This window comes from Lichenostomus cassidix, chromosome 9 (assembly GCF_008360975.1).
Source record: "Lichenostomus cassidix isolate B80296 chromosome 9, HeHo_3.0, whole genome shotgun sequence".
Taxonomy (NCBI): domain Eukaryota; kingdom Metazoa; phylum Chordata; class Aves; order Passeriformes; family Meliphagidae; genus Lichenostomus; species Lichenostomus cassidix.
In genome coordinates, this window is record NC_139490.1 from 5,515,967 (window position 1) to 5,541,243 (window position 25,277).

The 25,277-nt window shown below is 37.0% G+C and overlaps 1 protein-coding gene across 5 annotated transcripts in view; it reads left to right on the forward strand.

The window, feature by feature from the left end:
* Nucleotides 1-25,277, forward strand: part of NAALADL2 (N-acetylated alpha-linked acidic dipeptidase like 2) — a 394,159-nt gene that overhangs the window by 283,121 nt on the left and 85,761 nt on the right. For all 5 annotated transcript variants that reach the window (XM_085069057.1, XM_085069058.1, XM_085069060.1 and 2 more), the window contains 4 exons: nucleotides 7,700-7,843; nucleotides 15,023-15,115; nucleotides 19,274-19,479; nucleotides 20,979-21,098. In XM_085069057.1, the coding sequence (XP_084925183.1) occupies nucleotides 7,700-7,843; nucleotides 15,023-15,115; nucleotides 19,274-19,479; nucleotides 20,979-21,098 (563 nt within the window). The remainder of the gene's footprint in view (nucleotides 1-7,699; nucleotides 7,844-15,022; nucleotides 15,116-19,273; nucleotides 19,480-20,978; nucleotides 21,099-25,277) is intronic.

Consider the following 25,277-nt stretch of genomic DNA (forward strand, 5'->3'; position numbering starts at 1 on the left):
ATTTTCAGTCAGAATATTAGAGGCTTTCTTTTTTTTTGAACAGTTTTCTTGAATTATGCCATAATTCCTAAAAAAAAAAAATTGAGAAAAAGGATAATTTAAATTACCTTTTAAAAGCTGTAACTAACTCTTGAAGCCAAAATGTGACTTTCAGTGGTTTCAAACAAACATGGAACAATGCATCAGAGATATTTATTCTTTTCAGAAAAGCATACAGTACCACAGATAACATATGCAATTTTATTTCATGTTGTCCTCCAAAAATGTACAGACAGCACGTGATTGTGAGTCATTGCAGTGTTCACTACGTGCTATAAACTAAATAATTGTCATCCTAAACCTGTCACTTTCAGTGTTTTCTTAGAGATTTTCTATTCCCATTCCACTCCTTGTAGAGCACTATAGGGCTTTTATTATTTTTAATAACAATAAATCTCCTTATTGTGAGTAAACAGGGATCTGTGCTTGTTTGTAATCAGAACAAGGATGATATTTGCTACCTGATGTGTGTTCTGGCAGCTGCAAATCTGTTTCCCATAAATTAACAAGACCCTTATTTTACTCTATGTACTCTTGATCATCACTGAAGGGGAGGAAATCTGTGTCAGTGTCTCATTTCCACGTTTGTTGTTTGTTCCATTGTGGTGTCCATCATCACCACGGTTTATTTCACGAGGGTTCAAGCTCTAAGATCAGCCCATTAATGTGCCAGAAATTCCTCATTTCTTGAAGAGCTTAAGAGAAAACCTAATTTGTGCAGGAGGTGCTGTGTGCCCATTGCTGGTGTGACTTGCTGCTCCTCCTGTTTGCTGGCTGCCTGGATCCTTTCTGCAGGAGGGAGAGAAGGTTTTTTTTGTTCAGTGAAACTGATATCAAATTCCATAATGCTCTTGGCACTGGATTTGAGAATGTTCTGTCATATATCAGTTTTAAAATCCACCTCTGCCAAGCTGAGTTCATCAGTTTGATTTGTGTTCCCTCCTGCACACACACCAACTTCCCTCCAGATCCTGGTTCAAGAACATCCTAGAGCTAATAGTCTGGGAAATATATTTGCTGGGAGCAACAAACAGGTACATTTCATACCTAGCCTTGCAGGTATAGGATTCCTGAAGTAGCTTTCCTAGGAGAAAGATTAAAAAAAAAAAATAAATCTGATTCATAGTAATTTGGATTGTGCAGTAATTCTGAGCATCAAAGCAATTGCTTCAAGTAGTTTTGCTGAATACCTCAAAGAATACCTCAAGAATACCTCAAACAGAATCCAAAATTAAATACTAAAGTACTGGATATTCTGGTTTGCATTCTGTATGGATGGCAAAGAATAAATAGTGCAGAAACTGAAATTTATGATTACTGGATTTTTTAAAATAAGCTTATTTTCAAAGCATTAAGAGATATTTATTTTCTGTCTTGTGACCCATAAGACTTACACCAACCCTTTGGAAGATCCATCAGCCCTGTTTAAATGTTGGGCAGGAGTTTGTGTGTCAATGGCCAAACCTGCTGTCTGCCAGTGCAGAATTCCTTTCAGTTCAGCAGTGACACAGGCATTTGCTAGCACAGGAAAACCTGAGAAGTGTCTTGTCCTTTCTCCCTGTTGCATTCCATATTTAGTAGAACATAAAAATATGTTTTAGCTATTTGTAATATGTGGAAGAGCTGCTCTTTCCTTTTTACGACTTAGTGGTTACAGAAGCGTTGATACTTAAAAAGGAAAGATTTTACTTTGTGTCAATTGGTGTGGAAATGTTATGTAATGTTGCTCTATTTTGGCCACCTCTATGTCATTTTAATTAGCGGCCACTGCAACGAGCTAAGTGGAAAGGGGGATTCAGAATGGTGAGAGCATTGTGAAAAGTTGTTCAGTTTTCATTTTTTATTCTTGCCGTTTTATTAAATATTCTCAGAAGGGAGCAGGGAAATTAATGAGATGGTTTTGCATCAGCGTGTCAAAGCAGTTTTGCTTTTACACAATAAATGCGTTGCTTTTTATTCTGTGTATCTTAAAAAGAAACAAGACTGACAGTATTTTTAAAGTACATTAAGTAGGCATTAAGACAAGAGTGATTTGCACTGAGAGAGAGGGGAGTGATGTTTTTTTCTCTTTCATGGTTAAGCAAATTTCCTTGTAGGGGAGTGAAAAAGATGACAGCAAGTTCTGGAGGGTTTGGGTTTTTTTCATATTAACTATAGAATTTTTAGGTTTATTTTTAAGGATGGCAGAAATCTGTTTAAAGATATAGTCTTGACTAATACATACACAGATTTGCATTCACTCCATTGATAAAATGTTATGTAAACAAAATACAGTGAATATACTCTATAAAGCCAACCAGTATTTCTATAGGGTTATGGTTTTCTCTATGTATTAGTGGATGTATGGTCTTCTTAACTTTGGGGAGTTTGATGTGGTTTACTTTGGTGTGGTATCTTCAGTTTTCTTTTAAACTCATTGTTAACTCCTGATGTCATGACAATGTGAATTTTTTTAAAAAAGCTGTTTTAAAAGAAATTTTTTTATCTATCACCAATGCTAAGAAAAAAATGAAAAATGTATTTCAGATCCTTTCTGAGAACTCTCAGTTGTCTGTTTTTCTTCTGGGTGATCCTCACTGCCTTTCAGTCCTGTATTTTCTGTAAATGTGCATAAACCTTTCACAGGCACAGACATCTTCCTCACCCAAATCTCCAATCACTACATAGTTCTGAGCATCCCCTGTCCATTTGTGACCATGCATCCTGAAATGCAAGCTGCCAACAAGGCTGTTGTGATTCATCATCTCATGCTCCATTGCCTGTGAAGCTGCTTTGAAAGGCCTTTCTTGTGGCTGTTGTTAAAATCCCTGCTTGCAGAATTTCAAAGTTCTTTTTTTTTTTTTTTTACAGAAGAGAAGCAAATGTTTTTCTCTTCCTCCATATTTTTACCAGTGGCTAGTGAAGCAAAGCACTTCAAAACTGACTTATGTTCCACATTGTAATTCTAGTGGATAATTCACAGAGAACTGAATAAAGACATAGCAGGAAGCTGCTTGTTACCAGTTCTATGTAGGCACCTGCTCCAGCTTCTGCTCCTCTTGGGTAACTTTTCTCTTTGCCTGGTATTTTTTTTCTTATCCTTCCTAACATTTTTAGCTCCTACATCTCAAGATACTCAAAGTCTGAAGGTATGGTCTTCTCCTTCCCATTAATAAAATCCCTTCTTGCTTCCATTTTAAACAGCATGGAATGTTCAGCACCATTTCTGTTAGAGGGAGAGGTCTCTGTTTGACTTCACATGCAGTAAAACATGTATCTGACTTTGGAAGTCCAAACACTGAGCAGATGGAGAGTTCTTTCCCAGAATATCCTGATCCTAACTGCTTGCAGGACAGCATCAGTTTGTCTGGGTCAATATTCTAACTGTATCCATTTTCAGCAAGAAATAACAGCTAGAACGAGTTTCTTTGTTCAAAGAGAAAATTCAGGAAGGCAAAAAATACGTCATTGACTTTGTGAGGTATAGCAGGTGGGTACATTTTATAGCAGAGGTTAAGTGGGATGGGAAAGCTTTACTGAAGGCTGATTTTTTGAGTTAGAAAATCTGTCTTGAAAATGAACATGGACAGTATTGTAAGCAGCTGGAGCTGAAGATTTAATCAAGAGCTGCTGCACTGCAAAAGTAATGATTACCAGCAGTGGTGAGAGTTTAGTACCAGAGCCAGCTGGTGGAGCCTCCCTGTCACAGGTACTGCCCAGCTCCTGTAGGTTTGGTTAGATTAAAGCCAGAAAAAGCACAGAGAAACTGTTTTTTTCAGAGAAATACAAATGACTGTGAGTGGCTGCAGGAGAGCCAGTGGGAGCTAACAGCTGTTGAATGTTATCACCAGAGGTGGGGGGAAGTTGTGTACAAGTTCAAAGCACAAATAACATAAATGTCTGTGACATGTCAGTTTATACATCTCTGGGTTTGTCATGCTTAATAGAAGATCAACTGCTGACAAAGGACAGTGCAGAATATACCCTGGGAATGGATAAATGGAAAAATGCCTCTTTCACAGGAATGCATTGCACTAAATGTTCACTTCAGGCAGTTGAGTGACAGAACCATCTTATTTGACCAAACGCATGCTATTCTGTCTTTCATGCTCTAATTTATTCCCATCATGTGCTGTGAAGTCCTGCTTGGCGTGTCTGTTCTCAGCATAAAACTGTTTGTCAAATTTCTATTAAGCTTAAGGTGAAAAATTAATGAGCCATTCACTTCAGATATTTCAAAACTAATACTGCTCTATTATTAATGCAGCAGAAAGTCAAAGATGTGGGTACATACAATTACAGCTTGGTGTTGAGTCAGACCTTTTCTTTTGTCTGTGTTTTTTGGGGGAACATCATTAAAACAGTGTTTCAGGTCATAGAAGGAATTATTTTGATGAATCCTATCAGTAAACTTTTTAGAGAGTTTTAGTTGTTAACTTTTTGTTTTATCTGATCCTGGCAGAAGGTGCCTTGAATAAACAGAGAATGATGAAATACGGTGTTCTGCCCAATCTCGCTTTGAATCTGGAATTTAAACAAAAATGAACAGAGAGTTGATTCATATCATACAAAACTTCTTAGAGAAATAGAAATAAAAAACTATTTGCATAATACAAAGGAAGCTGTGGGTGAAGCAATATTTTTGGGCTATAGACATTGTGACTATCTCTGATTTTTCAGTCTTCAAAAAAGTCACTGAAACGGTGACAGAATTGGGTTTTTTACTCAGAATTGAGTGGGATATGGTGCACAAGTATTACTATTAAATTCTCCCAGTACAAAAATCCCAGAAATCTCAGCACATGTTGCCAGTGGCAGTGATTTCAGTGATGGAGCACTGTGAAATGCTGGGTTAGAAGTGTCCCAAACTGAGTAGTGGGGGAATTGGTGCTCAAGCTTTGTGCTTGCATTGAAAAAGAAAACATCACACACAGTCACTGCAGAAGTAGGAATGCAGGCCTTGCTTTTCTGTGCAGAAAATTTCAAAAGATTGCCTCTTTTTGTGCTCCTAAAATTAACCTAATAATTGATTACCATATTTTTCTCCTCGCTTTACAGTATGTTCTCTAGAGACTTTCTCAAATTAATAGAGGTTCTACACCTGGCATGGTTACATTGCTAGTCTTGCAGAGAAAAAGGAATTCTGTTTCTTGGAAGAGTTTCATGCTATAAAACTAAATTTCATTACAAGCAAAAATGTCAAATTTAAATTATCCTCAAAGCATTTGTTGCTCCCACAGATTCTGAAAGCTCCAAAGGCTTTGGCATCCAGCAGACAAAGTGCCAGCAAGAATCTCCAAGTTCTTTCAGTGTGTTGGTTTCTTTGTGAAGTTGCACTGCAGTGTTTCACAGTCACTGCAGCACCAAACTCAGGAGTATTTAGAAACTGAGTGATTAGGCTTTAACTAGCAGCCCTGGAAATCTCCAGGTTTTTAAATGTGCACTGCAGAGATTGGTCTTGAATGGGTCACTTTTGGAATCTGCTCATTGTATGTGTTGGTTCCTCAGTCTCCCTACTCTTGTGACAGCTAATAAATGCCTGGCAGAGGGATAGGAAGTCTTAACTTAACTTCTTCCTCCTTTTTTTTTTTTTTTAAACATTTTTTAATACTAATTCCAATAGGTTTTTTTTCTCTGTTAGTAGTTCATCAAGTTCAGTTACTAGAGAATTTTATAGAGATCAGACCTGGAAAAGATGTCAAGAGGTCATCTAATGTAGCACCTTCCCTCAGGGAGGGCATCAGCCATACCTGCATCCTTCCTGCCAGATGTTTGCTTGCACTTTTCTTTAAAGAGATTTCAGTTGAAGAGATTTTCTCACCTGCCTAGGCAGGTCTTTATGAATTCCTCCTATTAGAAGTTTTTCTTCCAGATAAATTTGTTCAGATAATTTAAATATGCCTTTCTGTAGATTTTATTTTTCTTGTTCTCCCACACTTCAAACTCCTTCTTGGATTGTGAAATTATTAATCTTTAAATACAGAGGGGTTTTTCCTGTAAGTTGTTCTTGAAAGTGTATCTTTCACAGGTTATTCAGGTGTGAAGCTCAAATTGCAAGTAACTGGAGGAAGCAGATTTTTTTCTCATCTGAAGCATTTTGAGCTTCATTGCTCCTGTAAAACAGTTTGCAGATTGACAACCACTAGGCAGAAAATAATGTCTCATTTGGACATCTCTGATGGACTTCTTTGGGTTCTTTTTGATTGCAGAAACAAACTCTCAATGCTTGACCAAATGGATTTTGCCATCAGTTTGCTGAAGTGAGAATTTTAAGAGATTTTGAACCCAGACCAACTTGGATGAAGCAAAGCTTTTTTTTAAATTACATTTTGAACCACCTTTACCTTTCCACTTAAAAATTTGTCTGATCCTTTGAAACTGAACACTGATAACCTTGTCACTGTGTATTAAAGCTGAACAACGCATTTTGTTTTTCCATAATTAAATGTTATAACTTTGGTCAATTTGTACATGATGATTAAGGGCATAGTACAGGAAGTCTCAGGAGTTTCTAGCACCAAAAAAAAATTAAAATTTGAGGATGTGTCTAGGTCTTGGGGTTTTTTATATTGTGGTTCAGTAACAACAGTCCTGGTAGTAATTTTATAGAAATTTACTTGAAACCTGCTGCTGATTGCTGGGAGCTTCCTCCCTTTGTGCTTGCAGTCACAGGGAATTTAAAGAATGCTCTTGGGTAATAAAGAACTCCATGTTGACAGAAAATAAGGTATTTATTTCACAGAGGTCTCAGGGAGACACCTTGTATTCTGAATCTCTGGGTGGAAGTTTGGCCATGGTTCAGGAGGAACAGAGACAAGGGAAGGCTTTGAGGGTGCTGCAGGCTGTGCTAAAGCTGTGTTCTGCCCCAGCCCATCAACCTCTGCTCCTTCTCCATGGCTGGGCTTTTCATCTGCCAGAAGGGTTCTTGCTCTCATGGCAAGAGATGATCCCTGTCTGAAATAGATGAGAAAAACAGGTGTTTTGTCCTGAAGTGCTTCAGAGAATTTCCATGTGCAAAGTTAGGCTTCTATCAGCTGGTCTCCCAAAATACCTCATTATCTCATCAGCAACCTTCCCAGCATCAAAAGTTAGACAGGCATGTGTGTGGAAACTCACCTCTTTTCAGTTAAAGGGAGATGTTCACATTTGGATGAAACTGCTGATCTTGAGAGGTTTGTGCTATTCCTTCTTAAGGTGTTTAAGCTGTAAATGAAGCATTCTGATGCTTTTTAATCCATACCTTCCTCCACCTGATGTGTCTGTTTAGTACCCTCTTATTCCAGACCTCCTTCAGCTGTTCAGCTTTTACTTGAATTGGAAAGTTACTGCTGGCCAGTAATTCTGTTTTTCAGTGATTCCTTTAACTACACAGCAATTTAATTTGTTATGTTTAGTTCACAATCTAATATCTGCTTGGACAGATATCTTTATCAGTTAATATTCCTAATAGTTTCTTACTTGTGGAACTATTGCATAAATACTGTAATATGGACATGTAATTTTGTAGTACATGCTCTTGAAGAAACTTTTTTCCAGTATGGTAAGTACAAAACAACAGCTGCTTATCTAAATCAGTTGTTTTAAGCTGCATGGTAGATATCTGCATATTTTTTTTTTGTTTGGCTTATGAAGGAAAAAATCTAATTTTCATTTACTAAACTGCTCTTCTCTTTCTTTGAAGATGGAAGCTACAGGCAAAATCGAGTGAACCTCACAACGCTGTTGGTACAACCAATTTCTGCAGTGCTTGCCAGAAAGCTTGTTTCCCTACCTGAGGACACTGCCCAAAAATCCAGGTGTACACCCCTCCAGCTGCCAGCCACAGGTAATGCTTTTCAAATAAACTTCACCAATGGAATGTTCCTCAAGGACTCCAAATCCACTTTCTGTAATTGCATACAAGTGAGAGGTTTAGCTGATTATGAGTTCTTGCTTAGATGCTTTCTTGAAGAGGCTATGAACAGTCAAAAGATTATGCTCCTGAAATCTGATAGATGGAAGTTTTGGTTTAAAAAAAAAAACTATTAATGTAAGGCATAGAGCACTAATACTTAATATTGGCTTAAAACCTCCTGTGTGTTGAGACCATCACTAGGGAGGGTTTATTAGTGCTGCACTGTGGTTTGTTAGGACTTGTTGTACTACTAATAATGTGATTTCAACATTAAAGCATCAGCAGCTATGTAATTCTGTGAGGTTTTTTTCTGTTTCTGGAATAATAACATTTAAATTCCAAACATGTCTCTATGTTTCTTAATTTGTATATACTATAGAAAAAACAATGTATTGTTGTCTGAACCTTCAGGCAGCTTTTCCTCCAAGTTTCACCAGGAAAACAGACATCATGATAAGAACAAAGTACCTTGAGTAGAGCCAGATGAATGCATTCATAGTATCTCTCTAGAAATAATGCCATTAGCAAAGTCACACAGATTATTGCTTGAAAAAACTTACTGCTGATGTAGGGGGGAAAAAAAAGTAAGAGTAGAGTCTTCCAGCAAAGACACTGCACAGTGTTTCACTGAAATATCTTCCAGAGAACATCCTAGATGAGGTCAAAGGGTAATTCTGTCTTCAGTTTTGTTTTGTACCTGTCCATCTTTCACCAGGAAAAAATGGTGTATTTTGTCCTAATTCCTGTTTACATGAATTGCTTTGAAGCTGTGGTGTTGGAAGGGAGGAGGCAAATCAATTTAGCCACTGTATCCTGTGCTACACACAGTGATGATAACAGTAAAAACCAATTTTAAGGGCAACCAATGTACTATCATGTGCTGTATCACTTGTTTATTGCTTTTGGAAAGTTACTGAGAAATAGGAGCACAATACAACAAGTCATAAAAAAGGTTGATTAATTTTATGACTTGTGTTAGCATTGTTAGTTATACATACTAAAAAGGAAGGCAGAAGACCTGATGCTTCATGACTGAAGCTGTTTTGGTTTGGCAGGACTATTGCTCTCCATGCATGGCTGACTAGATATTTAAAAAATCAACTGATTGCCCCCACAAACAGGAGAAAAGGTCATTTTGGAAGGAATAAATGCTTAACCATTCCAGGTAGGGTGCATGGAGCTTGTTAGTATTGAAGGAATTCTCAACAGCTGAAGTGCCTGGAGCAAAGCATGAATTTGGGCTGGCAAATGACACTCATTTCAGAAAGATAAAAGACTGCACACTGTGTGTTTCCCTAAAAGCTTTGTGTAGAGGCTGCAGGACAGAATCACCTAAAGGGCAGCTTATTCTGCTTTTTCTGTGGCAGGTGTGGCATGGCTGTTTTATCTTCCTGAGAAGACAGGAATTTTGTGAGAACAGAATTTCTGGGAAAAAGAGTATTCCAAGCCAGCAGTCTAGTGAGAGCCAATCCACATTTGCCTTACTCTGGGTGAACACAGCAGCTTGTTTCTTATTTCATGTAAACCTTCTGAACCACAGAAATCCACTTGGGATTTTTTCAAAAACTCTTAATTTACTGAGAAAATAGGGACTTCAAGAAGAAGCCTGGTGTAATTCTGTAATGTATTATGATACATTTTCCCTTGAATGGTGAAGCTGTTGATGTTCTGGAGCACAGAGTGTGCTGTTGTTCAGTAGTAGCCTTAATGGGAGAGAAATAAGACTGGTTTTATGATAAGAAATGGTGTATAACTATTTAATAACATTAAAATCTGAAGAGCTAATGCTGAGGGCAGCGATGCATTTGAGAGCAGTGAAGGTTGAATTTGCAGTCTTGCTGTTGATTTGAAGAAGCTTAAGAGAGAGATTTCAGTTCTGACGTGGGACTCATCACTCATCTGTCAAAAGAGGTGAATGAGCAATCCAGATGATTGGTTGGCTTAAAATTTGTTAGGATAAAATGATCATCATTCTCTCATCAGTATGTTTCAAAAAGCTGAACAGCAGATTCATCAGTAGTGATTAAACATTTATATATAGTTTTCTCACATTGCTGCTTTTTTTCCCTTAGCCTTGCAGTTTTCAAGAGACAAAATGTGACAGAGGCAGTGGGAGGAGATGGAGAGAAACACTCCAGACAGATCGAGTGCTCAGGACCTGCAGAGCAAATAGTGGGAATTGAAGTTAGCTGTTAGATGAAGTCAGTAATTAGATTTGCTTTTTGTTTGGCGTGGTACATTTTTGTACTCAATCCTCATTAATCTGAAATTCTGTGCTCCCATTAACTTTTCCCCAAAAGCAGGCAATTAGAAGGAATGTCAGAGTGAACTTTTATAGCGAAACTGTAAGGTTTTGAAGCTTCCTTTTTTTTTAAACAGAGAATTTCTAGGATATATTCTAGAACATTGTGAAGGTTGTTGTAAAACTAAAACACTTCTATAAACTTAAATGAAGAAAGTCCTGCTGTGTACAATGAACTGTCTTTGTTGTTAAGTTTCCCACTATTTAGGAGATTTCAAATTATCCCTTTTCAATTAACCTCTTGAGTATTTAATGTAAATCTATCCAATGGGATTTCATTTCCAGAGTGTTTTTTGACACTAATGACCATTTACTTTGGTGTTGAATGGCAATCCTGGAAATCTGGTGTTTAAACACATTAGTGTCATGTGTGTAATTTTTGACTTTGGTTTGAAGTGTCAGTTTTCATACTCACCTGACATGTCTGAGAGAAGAGAAGGTGAGAAAGATGCAACATTTCACTCATGATCATCTCCAGGTGTCTGTGGCATCATCCTGTTCTGTGGCTCATCCTGTTCTTCCCTTCTTCTCCACATTTTGGTGCTGGTCACTCTTGGAGATAAGGACTAGATGATCACTTGGTCTGCCCTTGTGTGCCTCAGTTGGTAGGAAGTACAATGCAAACATTCATGCAGTGATCTCACTTAAAGATCCTATTTCTTGCCACTTCCTAATGCTTTTTCCTGTGCAATAGGTGTAATTTTTTTATACTTTAACTTCTAAAATAGTGAAGCCAAAGCATGAATAGTTTAAGTAACTTGAATGGTATCAAACAGTATGTGAATAATAGAGTCAGGTATACAGACTCCCAGCATTCTGCTGCAGACAATAAAATTACTCAGATCAAAATGCTTTTCTAGGTAGAATCTTTTGATCTTTTGTAACCCTTTTTTTAGTCTGCAAAATACAGTCACTGATCAATACTGAATCATCAGTGACTGCAGTGCAGAGCTCCATTGTAGGCTGCAAACAAATCTTCCTCCTCTAACAAAACAGGTGAGTGCAGCAGATAACCAGAACTGACTGTTACTGGAAAGGTTTGTAGCACAATATAATGAGTTTTTATGAGACTTTGAACATCTATTTTATGTAGTTCCACTTGTCAGATCTTCATTATACCGAGTTTATAGTCAACTCTGATCGTGTGAAATTTGAATCATTAATTATACAAAAGGAATAATTGGAAGAATCCTTTAGTTTCCATATTATATGATCCCCATCCAAGATAAATAAAACTGTCTGCCAAGTTCTGCACTAGTGCAAATCAAGCCTGTCTTCTTTTCAGTCAGAGGAAGGGCAAGGGATGATAAAGGATATATATCTCCTCCTGTTAAACTGCAGCCTTGTGATGTTATTAGATGTGTTTCTCCTTCGTGGTTTGCTACCTGTCAGAGAAAATAAAGATTGCCATATTTAATCAGCTCTGCCTGGGCCATCTCACACTATGGTATCAATATGCAAATAATACCATAATTCCTGGGTCTTTGGACTATGCTAAACAAGAATCCAAGAAAGCAAATAGAGAAAGATGCCAGCGTGTTGTGTGGCAGTGCATGTTGCTGTATCTACCAAATCTGGAGGTGTTGAACATAGCAGCAGGAATATCACAAAGTTCTGCAGATGTCTCTTACTGGTGTTTGAAAGAAGGACAAGTTAAATAGGGAACTCTGATCTAATTCAGACATCCTGTGTGTGAAAATATACATTTATACCAATACTCTCAGATTTTCTTTTCATGATCACTTTTTTATTTAAACAGAAATTCCTTTGGTAAACAGAAGTTCATGAAAAGAATTAAGTATGAGCTGTGTGAAGCATTTTTCATGTACCTTCTCTCTACTCCCACCTGAACCTCAAGAGTTTTTCTGCCAGAATTGTAAATGATCAAGACGTATTTTCAGAATTCTCTTCTGCACCAGTATTTTTCTGTGTGATGCTTAGTTTTTGATTGCTTTAAAGCAGGTAAAGAATGAAAACAGTGTGAGGTTATGAAATTCAGCTATCCCATCTGAAGCATTTTCAACTCTCTTTGATGTTGACTGTGACACATTTATTCTGTACCACATTAGGCCATCCTAGTTTAGAGCCTCCTTAAAGGACTTTATTCTAGGCATTGCTTGTTTTCAAAAGCTCTTCATCTGAAGAGTTTTATTTCTGGATTCCTCACTGTAGGTCAGAAAAGATGATCAAACACCAAGGAGTTTATTTATTAAGTTATTCGTACTAAGATTTGGCTTGGAGACTCAAGATCTCTGGATATCTGTTCATAAAGGAGGATATGTTGTTATTAGGCAACATAGTTGATTAATCAAATAGAAATCTGTAAATAGCCATGCATTTCTAAAAATAACTATGTAAATGTAAGAGGAGAAGGTAGTCACTTGGTATGGGACAATTTACAGATTCCAAATCAGGAAAGAAATAAACGACAGTAAATATTTTTTTGTTCTCTTCAATTCCAGAAGTAGCTTTTAGCTTACATAAAGACAGTGTATCCTGAATAATGTTAAGATAAAGTCTGCTCACAGTTTTATACAGAATATTTAAAAAAAAAAAAAAAAAAAGGAGAAAGTTATCAAGATCCTTAAAATAACAGAAGAGAGGTTTGTTGACAGAACTGTTTAAAGGGGATTAAATTTCTCTTCTAGTGTGTTCTCCAAAGAGTAGTTTCAGCCTTTTCATCTGGTGTTCTAAGCCTTTAAGCCCAAGTCACTTGAAGCTGACTACTGTGTTACACGACTATTAACTCAAATATCTGATTTTAGAATATGTCTTTTGCCAGCAGTTAATTTTCTGTGTCTTTATTGCCAGTTGGAGACTGGATAGCTGATGTTGATTAAGGAAAAACAGTGAAGTCAATTGTCTTCAAAAGGATTTATCTTCTTTTTGTCTGCAAAGGGGCCTAAAGGAACAAACATCTGAAGTGTTGTAGGAAAAGGAAAGGAAATCAGTTTTGACTTTAAAATCTCTTTAAGAAGACTTAATTGGCACTAGAATGGTTGCAGGTGAGAAACAGCAGCAAGAAGTAACTTGCATAGTTTAGATTAAATTTAAGCTGCTCAATCAACATAGCTTGAGCTGTTTTCACTTGTTTTAAAGGACCCCTTGGGAATCCTTTGGACTATTTTTTTAAACGAAATATATTTTTTAAAATTCTAAAAGAATATCTGTGGATTTATCGAACAAACACAATTACATGGCATTAATAAATCCTACAGTAACTTACACAGAAGAGCAAAGTTAATTACATGAGAAATCAAAGTATTAACTTGCTGTGCTTGATTGTTGCAAAGTCATGTGCTGAGGTTTTTTTTTTTAATTAACTGCTTGGCTTGCATTTTCAATGCTGGTTTGTTCAAACAAAACAAGAGTTGTCATAGAGAAGACACATTTATTGATAACAGAAGAGGTTTTGTCTGAATAAAAATAGAATAACTATTGCTAATACATTTTTTTAAACAAACACTAGCAGTTGGCTGATTTTTTCCAAATATCAATGAAGACGGGTGAATTAAAATATATTGTATTTTATTTTGGGAGAATTTTAAAGTTAATTTACCATGTGAAGTATGAGCAAATGAACTTGAAGAAGAGCATTGCAACGATGAGTTGTTTTTATTTCACATGTTGCAGCAAACTCCCCACTTGCACATTTTGTGCATCTTGGGAAACAAAGTCTGGGAACAAACTGTTAGAAATAAATCTGTGGGAGGATAAATAGCCTGGGACACAGAGAGCAAAATGATGTGTGGAATGTTTTAATTTTGGTCTGTGGCATTTGGGCTATGGACATGGAAGGAGTTCTGTCCCAGAGATGCCTTTAGACCATTCTGTCACAGGGGTGGAAGGAGGAGACTCTCCCTACAGCTCTGGGGTGAAGCCCTGGTTATTGTCACACAACTGCTGTTTTTTAAGTCAGAGCAGTTTAAGATATTTTCATTTCTCTCCAGTAGAAGCTATGACCTTTCAGGTGAGCTGGATGTTACTAAGACTGTCCTCATGCAAATGAAATATTTGGGAGGTATCAGCAGCTCGCCAGGGTTGGTTGGTTGGTTTCCTTTGTCACAAACTGCAGGAATTTGTGTGGTTATTGCCTCCCACTTTTTAAAAATCTATTTAAACTCAGTCATTCACTCTGCTCTGGCTTTTTTCTGTGCTCCAGTCTCAACTGGCATGGCAGTTCTGGCAAGTTCCTTACATTTAGGCAGCTTTTGAAATTGTTCTGCCTTTGTATTTGCACCATTTCCTCAGCTGACACCAGCCAAGCCAAAACCCCTGGCTGCTGTTGGCAGATGTTCACAGGAGCATCACCAAAGGCTGTGCTGGCACAGAGATGGAGAGCTCTGACTGCTCCCATCTGATTTAACATAGGGGCTTTTCTCCAGAGGAAAATGTAATGTAAACCAGGTAGAATTCTGTGAATGTTATTGATAGATTGACCTGGGTGAAGGATTAGGTGAGAAAAACCTATAAAGATTAGGGCAAATTTTGTTATCACAGAGTTATGTAAATCCTACTCTTTAATTTATTTTTTTCTGTTGTATTCTGGAAGCATTTATTGAGTGAATTGAATGATCTTTTAACTCAAGGAGTAGAGATCGCTTTTGAGATTCTGGCTTTGAACCACACTGCTAAAATGGGACTAAGAAAATAATGTAATATTTCATGTTTTAATCTCTGGTTCATCTTCAGTATTTTTTTAACCTTTTTCTTACTATGTATGGAAATTATGTATGCACCTGTATGTTTCTTGGCTGGATAAATAAGTTTAATATTTTCTTTTCTTTTTTTTTTTAATCTTTTAACAGGCAAAAAAACAATCAGTCTGAGCATTCAGTCTGTCACAACTTACAAGACAATTTCTAATGTCATTGGATATTTAAAAGGAGCTGTATATCCTGGTAAGTATCCCTTTGTCATTTGTGTTGATTATTTATTTCATGATGGCTGGATCCTATTTTGCCAGATGGTGCACTAATACAGAGGAAGAAGAAAGAGTTTTTTGTAGTAGTCTTGTGATTTATGACAAGGCAGAACATGAGGGTTACACAGAGAATAAACTGAAGGGGACATTGTAGTTATAATAAGCATATTTTTACACAAGCAGCAGGAGTTGCACGTGGACCACAGAGAGTAGCAGCAGTTTGTACCAAGTAACTCTACTATGGTTTTAATTTTAATATGATTTTAACATTTGTTGCAGCTTTGTTTTGTGTTTCAGTCATACCTTAAGCTGGTTTTATACAATTCTGTGGATAATAATTACAGTTCTCCATGTCTCATAATTGAACAATAAGACCCCAAGTGTAACTGAGACATAAAGCACAAATTTCCTCTGTCCCTTGATTCTGTATGTAGATAATGTGATACTCAGGACATCATAAAATCGTTTTGAGATTATTCTGTCAGTAAGTGAATCTAGATAAAAGGTGAAGGGTTTCTGCAGCATGAATGAATGCTGTTGCTGGTGACTTACATAGTGCAAACAATTCCTAGAGTGCAGATGATCATCAAAACGTTATGCTTGCTTAATACTCTTTTATTAGGTTAAGAAGAAAGGAAGAAAATCTGTTTACATTCCCTTATGAAGTGGGCCAGCCATTCCATATTTTCAGTAATGGAATTGAAGAGGCAGAGAAAATTTAAGTTTATTTGTATTGGTGAAATAATGACTTGGTTTTGTGTGTGCAGAATGCTGTACTTCTCACCAGAATTTTTGTTTGTTTGAAGCAGCAGAGGAAACAATTAGCGCAGTGAATTTAATTTCTATGAAGGATTTGATTTCCTTCATGAATTTGAAGTTACCAATCTGCTATTACCAATGTTTTGCAAATAGCTGTCATGGAGTTGGAAAGGCAGAAACTGCCATGTTTAGACATTCTGTCTGCTGAATTGTGAAACAGAGGCAAGAAAAATAATAAAAAATCTACATCAATTTCTGTTTAATAAGTCCTTCATCCTCTCTATACTAATCTTCCATCTTCTTATTGCATCCTCTATAAGAAACTGCTTTTTAAAAGTTTGCCAATATATGCTGAGCTTTAGGAATGTATAAATATATATAAATAAGTGTAGTCAGTACTCAAATGGCAACAGTTTGTCCCATGGAGTGTGGCTCAACAAGAGCCACAGCAACTCTTCCCATACAGGCCCAAGTTAAATGTCTGATGCACCACAATGTTTTGTACAGAATCAATGTTCAGCCTTTGTTTCTCTCTCTGCTCTTCCTGGTTGACACTGCAGTCATTCCTCCTCAACTGCTTTGAATCTTGGTATTTTCATGGCATTGATTCTCTGTCATTTTGATGGGGTTTTGCTCGTTTCATACACATGAAATATTCACCTTTATGTTCCCTGAAGTGCAGAAAGAAGGCAGAATTTATCTTTAGGGCTTAATGAAGGGCTGCAGAGCATCACCAAGGGTGGAATTTATTTCTTTTTGCTTAAAGACCACCTAACATACACAGACAAGTTCATCTCTGTAATGGTGACCTTAGCTGATGTTAGATCTGAGGAGCAAGAATGAGCATCTGAAATGTAAGCAAGATGTTAAAAGTTGTAGGAGTAGATGAAATGTGATAGTTGGTAGCATTTTAAAACCCGAAAAATGTAATACTAGTTTTATAGATCTATTGGACATGGTTGAAAATGGATATAACAAGAAAAGACAGGATAAAGAGACTCCTTTTAATGATAAATCCTTGTTCAGTCCATCACTACCCTGAACGCTATCCTGTCTTATCACCTTCAAGGGTATCTGATGGATATTTTTTTCTTATTTTTTTCTCTATCTCTAGTCTATTTTTTTTTTTTTTTTTGGCCATGTGATTCTGAGAAAGGACAGCTGCTGCCTCTGCAAACATGACCATCCTTTCCCTGTGCTTTTCCTGCAGTCATTTGCTTTAGGGTATTGCCTCTGTTTGAGAGAGAGCTGTGCAAAGATGAAGAATTTCACAGGAAATTCTTTTTTGCACCAGCTGTTCTGGTTTGCCCCAGCTCATTCAGCTGCCATCTCCAGCAGTAAGTTGCTGCCTGTAGCTTCTTCTCTATCAAAATATCCCACATGGTTTTACTAAGGTCTCTCCTTTCACACAGTCTGATCACAGGCTAAACAGAAATTATTATACAGGACAAGCATTGATCCTGTCTGATCCCTCTGTGTTAGAGGCACTTCTTTTATGACCTAGAAATACCTAGAAGCCTGCAAGACCATTCATTTTGGTTCCTGATTCCTCTTATTCAGGGAATTGAAGATCCTATGTTTGTTCATTGTCAGTGCAACCTGTAATTAAGTGTTTCATGATGCATCACACAAGTTGCAAAATTACGTGATTTTGATTTCATTTTGTTGCATTTACGTTATTATGTAAATCTAGATTGACGTTTTGCATATCTGGTTTTAGAAAGAAATTCTCATTTCCGTGCCTAAACACACCCCCAAGCAGTTGATTGAAGATGTTGTGTTGTAGGTACATAAGAGATCCTCTCTTTGTAAAGCATTTTTGATTCCTTGTTAAATAACACACTCAGATATTTTGTTGAACAATACTGGTAAAACTCCAATTTGATAGAGAATCCGTTTATAATCAAAGTGTTCCATTAATATTGCTTCTAGGCAGCAGGCACTGCAAACCATACTGAGTAAATATTTTAATTTTATAAGCAAACACAAAATATGGACAAATATCTGTTGTTCCATTGTGATGAGCTGACAGCAAGTGAATAAATCCACTTGGATAAAGAAAGAAAACGAAAATGTTTGAACTTTTTGGAACCAAAATAACACTCAGAGATTGCTGTGGATCTGGCATCACTTGATAATTATTCTTCTGTTGTCTGTTGGTATCCAGAAATAGGGAAAGAGCACCTTTAAAAGTCTAGATCTGGACCAGAAGGGGACTTTATAAAATATCAGAACAAAACCAGTAAACGATCCTTCCAAGAGGGCTGTAAATTCATCTCACACAGAAGGTCTAATGGTTTAATAGCTCATTCAGAATAACTCTGCTTTGACTTCTTGACAGGCCTCAGTCACACCAGTCAGTCATGTTATTTCATAACACATCATTTCTTCTGGAATAAAATAAGGATTTTTTTCTCCTAGTAAGCGGAATTAGGGTTTTGCCTTGAGAGATAAAGATTTTATCTTATTTCTCTGAAAAAAAAAGTGTGGGGTTTTGTTGTTTTGGGGTGGTTTTTTGTTTGGTTTTTTTTTTTTTCTGAGTAACCATAGGCACATTCTTTATTTTGGGTTGAAACCTCCTGTTTTTCATTCTGTAAAATGCTTTCTTCCAGCATGAACAAAGCTGCTAGGTGTGACTTACCATTTCTGTATCACTCATTATCTCTATCCCTCTGTCATGTCTCCTCTCTAAACCTGCAGTCCAGGTGTTTTAATGTCTCCTTCCACGGAAGGCTAAATCCTGATCTCTAATCTGTTTCCCAGCTGCTCAACTGCTGTTTCTGCCATGTCTTTTTTGAGATAGGGTGGTGAGCACTGAACACAGTCTTCCAGGTGAGGGAGTACTAATACTTTGTGTATTTTCTTTATGTTTCCCATTGTACTGCCACACCTTTTGTTTTCCTTTTTTTTCTTTTTTTTTTTTTCTTTTTTTGATGCTGATGTGTATTGAAGATCGTTTCCTGCTTATTATTTTGTGTTTTTTCATAACACTCTACTGTGAGCATGGAAATGTTAGATTGTCAAATGACTGAGTTCTGGCTGTAAAAATAGTCTGTATCAGATCTATAAAGAGAGCAATTAGCAAACAGTGAAGGCAAGGGCATGGGGATTAATTTAGGAAAGTGTATACATATATTTACTTACTAGGTCATTTTTAACTAGCACTCACAGTCTTATGTATATTTGTTGTGTGATTGTCTTGCACATCACCATTCACATTTTTGTTGTTGACAGCTTTGTGTTGTATTAATGGCATCACAGACTACTAATACAGTCCATTTTTAGGGTTATTTGGAATTCTTTTAATCTCAGTACCCAAAAAAAAAAAAAATTCTCATCTCTCTTTTTTTTTTTTTTTTTGCCTTCTTGATTTCAGACAGATATGTCATCGTGGGCAGCCAGCACAGCAGTTTGCAGGGTTTTGGTGGGCAGGGATGGGCCAGCAGCACTGCTGTCCTCACTGCCCTGATCCAAGCCCTGATGGCCAAGGTGAAGAAGGGCTGGAGACCTGACAGGACTGTGCTCTTCTGCTCCTGGGGAGGAACAGCCTTTGGCAACGTTGGCTCCTACGAGTGGGCTGAGGTAAAACAGCTGCAGGAGCATCACTGCTCTCAGGATTGCTCCTGCTGGAAGCATGGAAACAATATGAAATTAGCATGTGGAAATTGTGGCTCGTTCAGTGGTCTCTGAGGTCTGTCTGTGTTCCTTCATGTATTACATGGCAAATGCAGGGAAAACATGGACTGAGGGCATTCCTGGGGATAATGAGATGGCAGGATGTTGCTGTGGCTGAGAAGGTTGCAGATACAGCACCTCTGGGAGCTGATTGCCTCCCTGATTGAGCTCAGCATTGGAAAAGGGTTTGACAGAGGGAGGAAAACCTCCAAAACCAGCAGAGACACACAAATACCATAGAGAGCTTTCTCACCTTCTTGAAGGTTTAATATTTAATAATTTAAATTGATAGGCTTAGTGTGGGTAGAAGTGAATCAAAAAAGAAAGAAGAGAACCACACTGTGGCTTACACTGATTAGATAAACCTTGCAGGGTCTCCATGGCTGGTGCTGATTCCCTTCTCACAGATTTGTGCTCAGGAGTTGATCCAATCTGACACAGACAATTTGGGCTCTTGCTTTCAACAGAACAGGAATCAGCTGATTGAAAGAAAGAAAATACCTCCAAAAGTATTGATGGTCATACATGGCTGAAGTGGATTTCAGGTCATAAATTACAGGAGTAGCTGGCAGAGAGTTTCATGGCTGCTTTTCCAACTCTAATGGTTCAATGAATTAAAACAGTAGATAAAATAGTTAGTTGCTTTTCACCATGCATAAGAAGCAGCCAGCCCTCATTGAAATTTCATACTTCCAACATGATTATTCTTCAGAAACAAGAGGGGGTGAAAAAATCAAATTGAAAAGATCCAGGCTGGAAGCAAAATTTGTTTAGTTCCACTTCAAGTCAGCTTTGCATCAGATGTAATTGCGTTACACCCCTTCTGTTCAATATAAAGAGCCACTTCATGCAAAGAGGAACTCATTACTGAGAAGGCAAAGGGGATCCTTTTAAAAAAGAGATAATAATTGAAACAGTTTGTACATGCTATTTTTATAGTCTGAAAAATAATAAAATGAAAACACTGGGAAAGTTATGCAATTCAAATCTGAATTTGGTCCATTGGTGAATTTGAGTCCATTTAACTGTTGATAATGATTGCTTTTGAAGTTTGTCTTCTGCCAGGCAGAAGTTTAAAAGGCCATCATGTTGTTTCACAGTGTGTAATGTTTTCATTTTTGGCCTTACAAGTGTAGTAATTTTTAATTCCTCTCAGACCTGTTTGCATTTTCTTTAGATGATGTGTGAAATGGAATTATAACTTCTGCTACATGGAGAAATAGCACTAAAATATCCTTTGAAGTTCATAACAGCATATTGTAGGAAGCAGTGGTTAACTAATACTTGGGGAATCACAGAGGATGGAAACACAGGGTGCAGTTTTCCCCTAGAAAAAACCAAAAGAACAAAACAAGCCTTCATTAAAATGATGCATAGCAGTAACCATTTTTCTGCTTGTGTTGTAGGATCTCAAGAGTGTTCTTCAAAGAAATGCTGTGGCTTACATTAGCCTCCATAACCCAGTCAGAGGCAACTCGACTTTGCACCCCGTTGCATCCCCTTCTCTTCAGCAGCTGGCAGCAGAGGTTAGAAATTAAATATTTGGTTTTACGTGGGGTTTATGAGGTTATATGGTTAACACCCTTCATATCAGTTGGTATTACATTGCAATAGGTGGAAGTGGTTTTGTTTGAGAATTTTAACCTCACAAATACGCATGAACTGTTTTTACTAAGTAAACTGGTTAAATTTTATTTTGAAAAATAATGTATTGAGAGGTTGGAAGGGATGACTTGTTTCACCTCTTTGTTATACTAAGTCTTACCATACTTTCATGCCCTACAGCTTTTCTACCTTCCCACAGCTTTAAAGTAACATATTTGTTATCCTTTAGCACAGAGCACATTTTTCTCATCCTAATCAGGTCTTCCCAGACTGTTTCTCAATTTGCATTTAAACCTGTATATTTACCAGATGCAACATGACACACAGGGGGAGTGTTACTCCTCCTATAATAAACACTGTCCAAAGTGAGGATGTCAGGCTCAGTGCTCAGCAATGCCTTTGCAGCTCATCTGGAGTCAGATATTCCATGAATAAAACTCAATATTCCATGGCTGCACTGGGCTAAGGGCACGTAGCCCTTAAACTAATGACCTTATTGCTGCTCCTGAGTTTTCTGAATTTATCAGTATTTTACATGAATGGAAAATAGTATAATGCACATTCTAAATGACAAAACCAGTTTGAAGTGATATGCATAAAATGGAGTTCAATTCGAGTTTCATAAATTATGCTTTTTAGATGTTTTCTCTGTAAGTTTGCCAAATGAATACTTATTCTGATGCTTCTTTGACTTGCCTCTGAAGCATTTGGTAATAAACACTCCTCAAAGCAGCATCTTGGATTAAATGCAGTTTAACACTGATCTGGCTTGGCAATTGTTCAAGTAAGTTAGTAAAATTATATCAGTAAATTGCTTCTTAGCAATGTCCTAACCACTTCTCCTGTCCAGTGATTAAGTGGTAATTTCCTCATGGAAAGAATCCGGTTTGTTCTGTGTAAGTATTGTGAAAAATGTGATGCAACATCATTTCAGAGAAAAAAAAAAAAGCTTCCATTTGTGGAAAATTATTTATAATGTTATATATGTGAGTCTTCAGGTGTTATGGCTATGTCAAAGCAAATTTTATGATCAGTTTTAGCTATTGTGTTTGGAAAAAATACTATGCTGAAAAGTTGCTAGCCTTTTGCTAACCTAGTGGTGTTGGCAGTTCTATCTCCATTAAAACAAGTATTTGCCATTTAAGGGAGTAAGTTTATTACATTAAGTCCTTGAGCTATTTGGTTTTTTTCTTATTTTATTTCTCTGACTTCACAATACAATCCATGGCAGTGATCTGAAAACTAAATTGTCTGGAGCTTTGCAGCACTCTCTTTATTATCTATTTATCACTTTATTAAGACTCGATTCTCTCATTCTAATAAATTCCATATTACTAGGAGTGTTACAGGGATGCCCTCTGTTTAGGAGAGGAAGCAAAGTAAATCTCTTTTTCACTTCCTCTTTTTTTAGTTGCAGTAAACACCTTCCATCTCACTTCTGATTCTTTAATATAGAGAGTGTATCCCTTCTGCATGTTTATCCTAAAGCCCCATTTAAAAAGTAAAGGATAAAATGCCTGTGAGGATTTTATCTGTATGGCTTTACTTTCTGTAGGATATTATTATTTGTAATTAATATACCTGTCATACAGTTTGTGACATTAAAAGGATTTGTAGGAATTATGGCTTCAAAATGCTGCCTAGAATTGTGAATTCATGTGAAGAGGATTGACAGTGATGGAACAGCCCAGCACAGATCCTCATTTGTTCCTCACATTTTGCCACATAGCCAGAAGATTTTCTCTGGAAGACTGATCTGCTTATAAAGAATATTGATATTACTTCCAGCACTTGCCGAGAGAACAATGTAATTACAGATTACCTCTAAATTATGATAGTGCAAATGGGTTGAGGTGTAACTTCTTGGAGCTCATCTCATCTTGAAGAAATTGGGAGTCTGTTCATGTGAGATTCCTGCTACCAGGTGCAGGTTGCAAAGAGCTTAAAATGAGAGAAAAGGATGATTTTAATTCGTAAGAGCTCTGAAATTAGGTTTAGAACAGAGTAGAAGGTGAAACAGGAATTTAGAATTAATGCTATCACTCCATTTTAAAATGAAAAGGTAGAATACCCTGTCTTGTTTAGACAGAAATTTTCCATAATTTGTGAATATGTGGAAGATACTGCACTGTGCCTTTGGATGCAATGGTAAAACTCACAATTCCATTTTTAGACCACAACAAAAGAAACTGTCGTGCATTATTTTGCCTTCTACTGCCAAACAGTGTTGTGACATTGTTCAGAGGTAAGGGAGACTAAAATGTCTCCATTTGTGTTGGGTTTTGCTCAGTGCTCACTGTTGTGCTAAAGTTGTGTGGGAAAGAGAGGGAGAATGTATTCCTAGGGAAAATTACCACAATGTCACACAAGCTGCTAGGGTTAAGTGTTGGGATCTTAAGGATAACAGTGAAAAACTGTAGTTTGTCCTGTGCAAGAGAACTTGAGTAAAAATCACACTAAGTGCAGAGCAGTCCATGGGTGCTGCGAATTACATAATTTGAAGAGAACTGGGGGGAAATAGCAAACTAAGACGAGCCAATGAACCCAGCAGTGTTTGCTTTCTGTGCTGGTTTTTTTTCCTAAAATAAAATTTTGGGCAGTTTCTAATGGCTGCAGCTTCCAAAATACTTTTTTTCCCTTCATTTCTGGGAAAAGGAGGGAAGAAGTTTTAGCTGAAATGCTGTTTGCATGAATATTCTAAACTTAACAATGAAAAGAAGAGTCAGAAACTTAATGAGTTGTCTGCTACGTGAGGTCTGGCAATCAGAGAATAGGGTAAGTGCTTGGCTAATTAACAGAGACCATGTTTCTTAAAGATGTTTTGTATAAAGGGATTATATCTCCATATTAGTTGCAGGTTTCAAAAGGGAGCTACATAAGCAGTCTGCAAATAATAATTTTTATATGCCTGTCTGTGGGATTCAGTGGGATTCTGGGTGAAACACCAAATTATACGAAGAAGCTAATTTAAATATTTGGATTAATTAAGCAAAGAAGAACTCAAACAGTTCCGAGACCTTGACATATTTAATTCAAATCTTTTTTATATAACTAATTAGTGTCCACATTAACAAGAGGGAAGTACTGCCAAGTTATAATTTTGTCTACTGTTATTTTGTAAGGAAAATGCTGGTTAATTCGCTTGCTCAGTTGGTGAATCACCATTTGTTGGCAGAGTGTCATTGGTAAATTGGGTTTGTTCAAGGCTGGGATTCATTCTCTGTAAATAAGGCTGGTAATGATTTTTTCTATAATGGACATGTCACGAGAAAAAAAAAGTTAATATGAAGTATAAATTCATTGCTGTTGCTTTTTAACTGATTGGGTGACCATCAGACTCCAGGTCTGCTGTTAGTGCTGAGCCCAAAAAAACTTCCTGCTCCTGTCTCCCAAGGAAAAGAGTGATTTAAAGCTATTGATGAACGAGTTGATCATTAAAAATGACTGTGCCAAGTATTGTTCATTGCTATTTATCAGTATTTGTTTCTACTGAGGGAGTAAAAGGCATAAAACATCTCTGCATTTAAAAGTGGTGTTATTGACAGAAAACTCTTTTTTCTTTATGAAGTAGAGCTAAAGATAAACTTCTGTATAGGTGCTACTATCATTATTTCTTGATTTTTTAAAAAAAGATTTACAATAATGTCAGCATTGATTCTCTTCTTCCAGCTTCTATGTGTTTCTCATTTATTTTTTATACTGTTAGCACTAATAGTGAGTATATCTCCTAGAGTCATATATCAGTAGTTGTAAATGAATCCCAAGCCAGGAGCTGAGGTGAAAATGTTGATCTGAGCCCCCCTGGGAACTGGGTGAAGTGAACAGCCTGGGATTGCTGCTCATGCTGAGAGATTTTGAGTTTGGAAGTTCTCTTTCAACAGGGACCCTTGCCATGCATGGAGGACTCTTATGTGTCTACAAGTGTTCAGGCTTGGAAATCAGCTCAAAATTATGGTGGTTGGTGTAGTTTTGTATGTAAATTTGTCACCCAAATTACTCCTTTCATTTCAGTGTTGTCCCAGTAACATTTCTTACATGTGAAAACAAAATCCTGATTGCTTTAAAACTGTTTGTCTAATTTCTGTGTCTCTTGTTTAGGC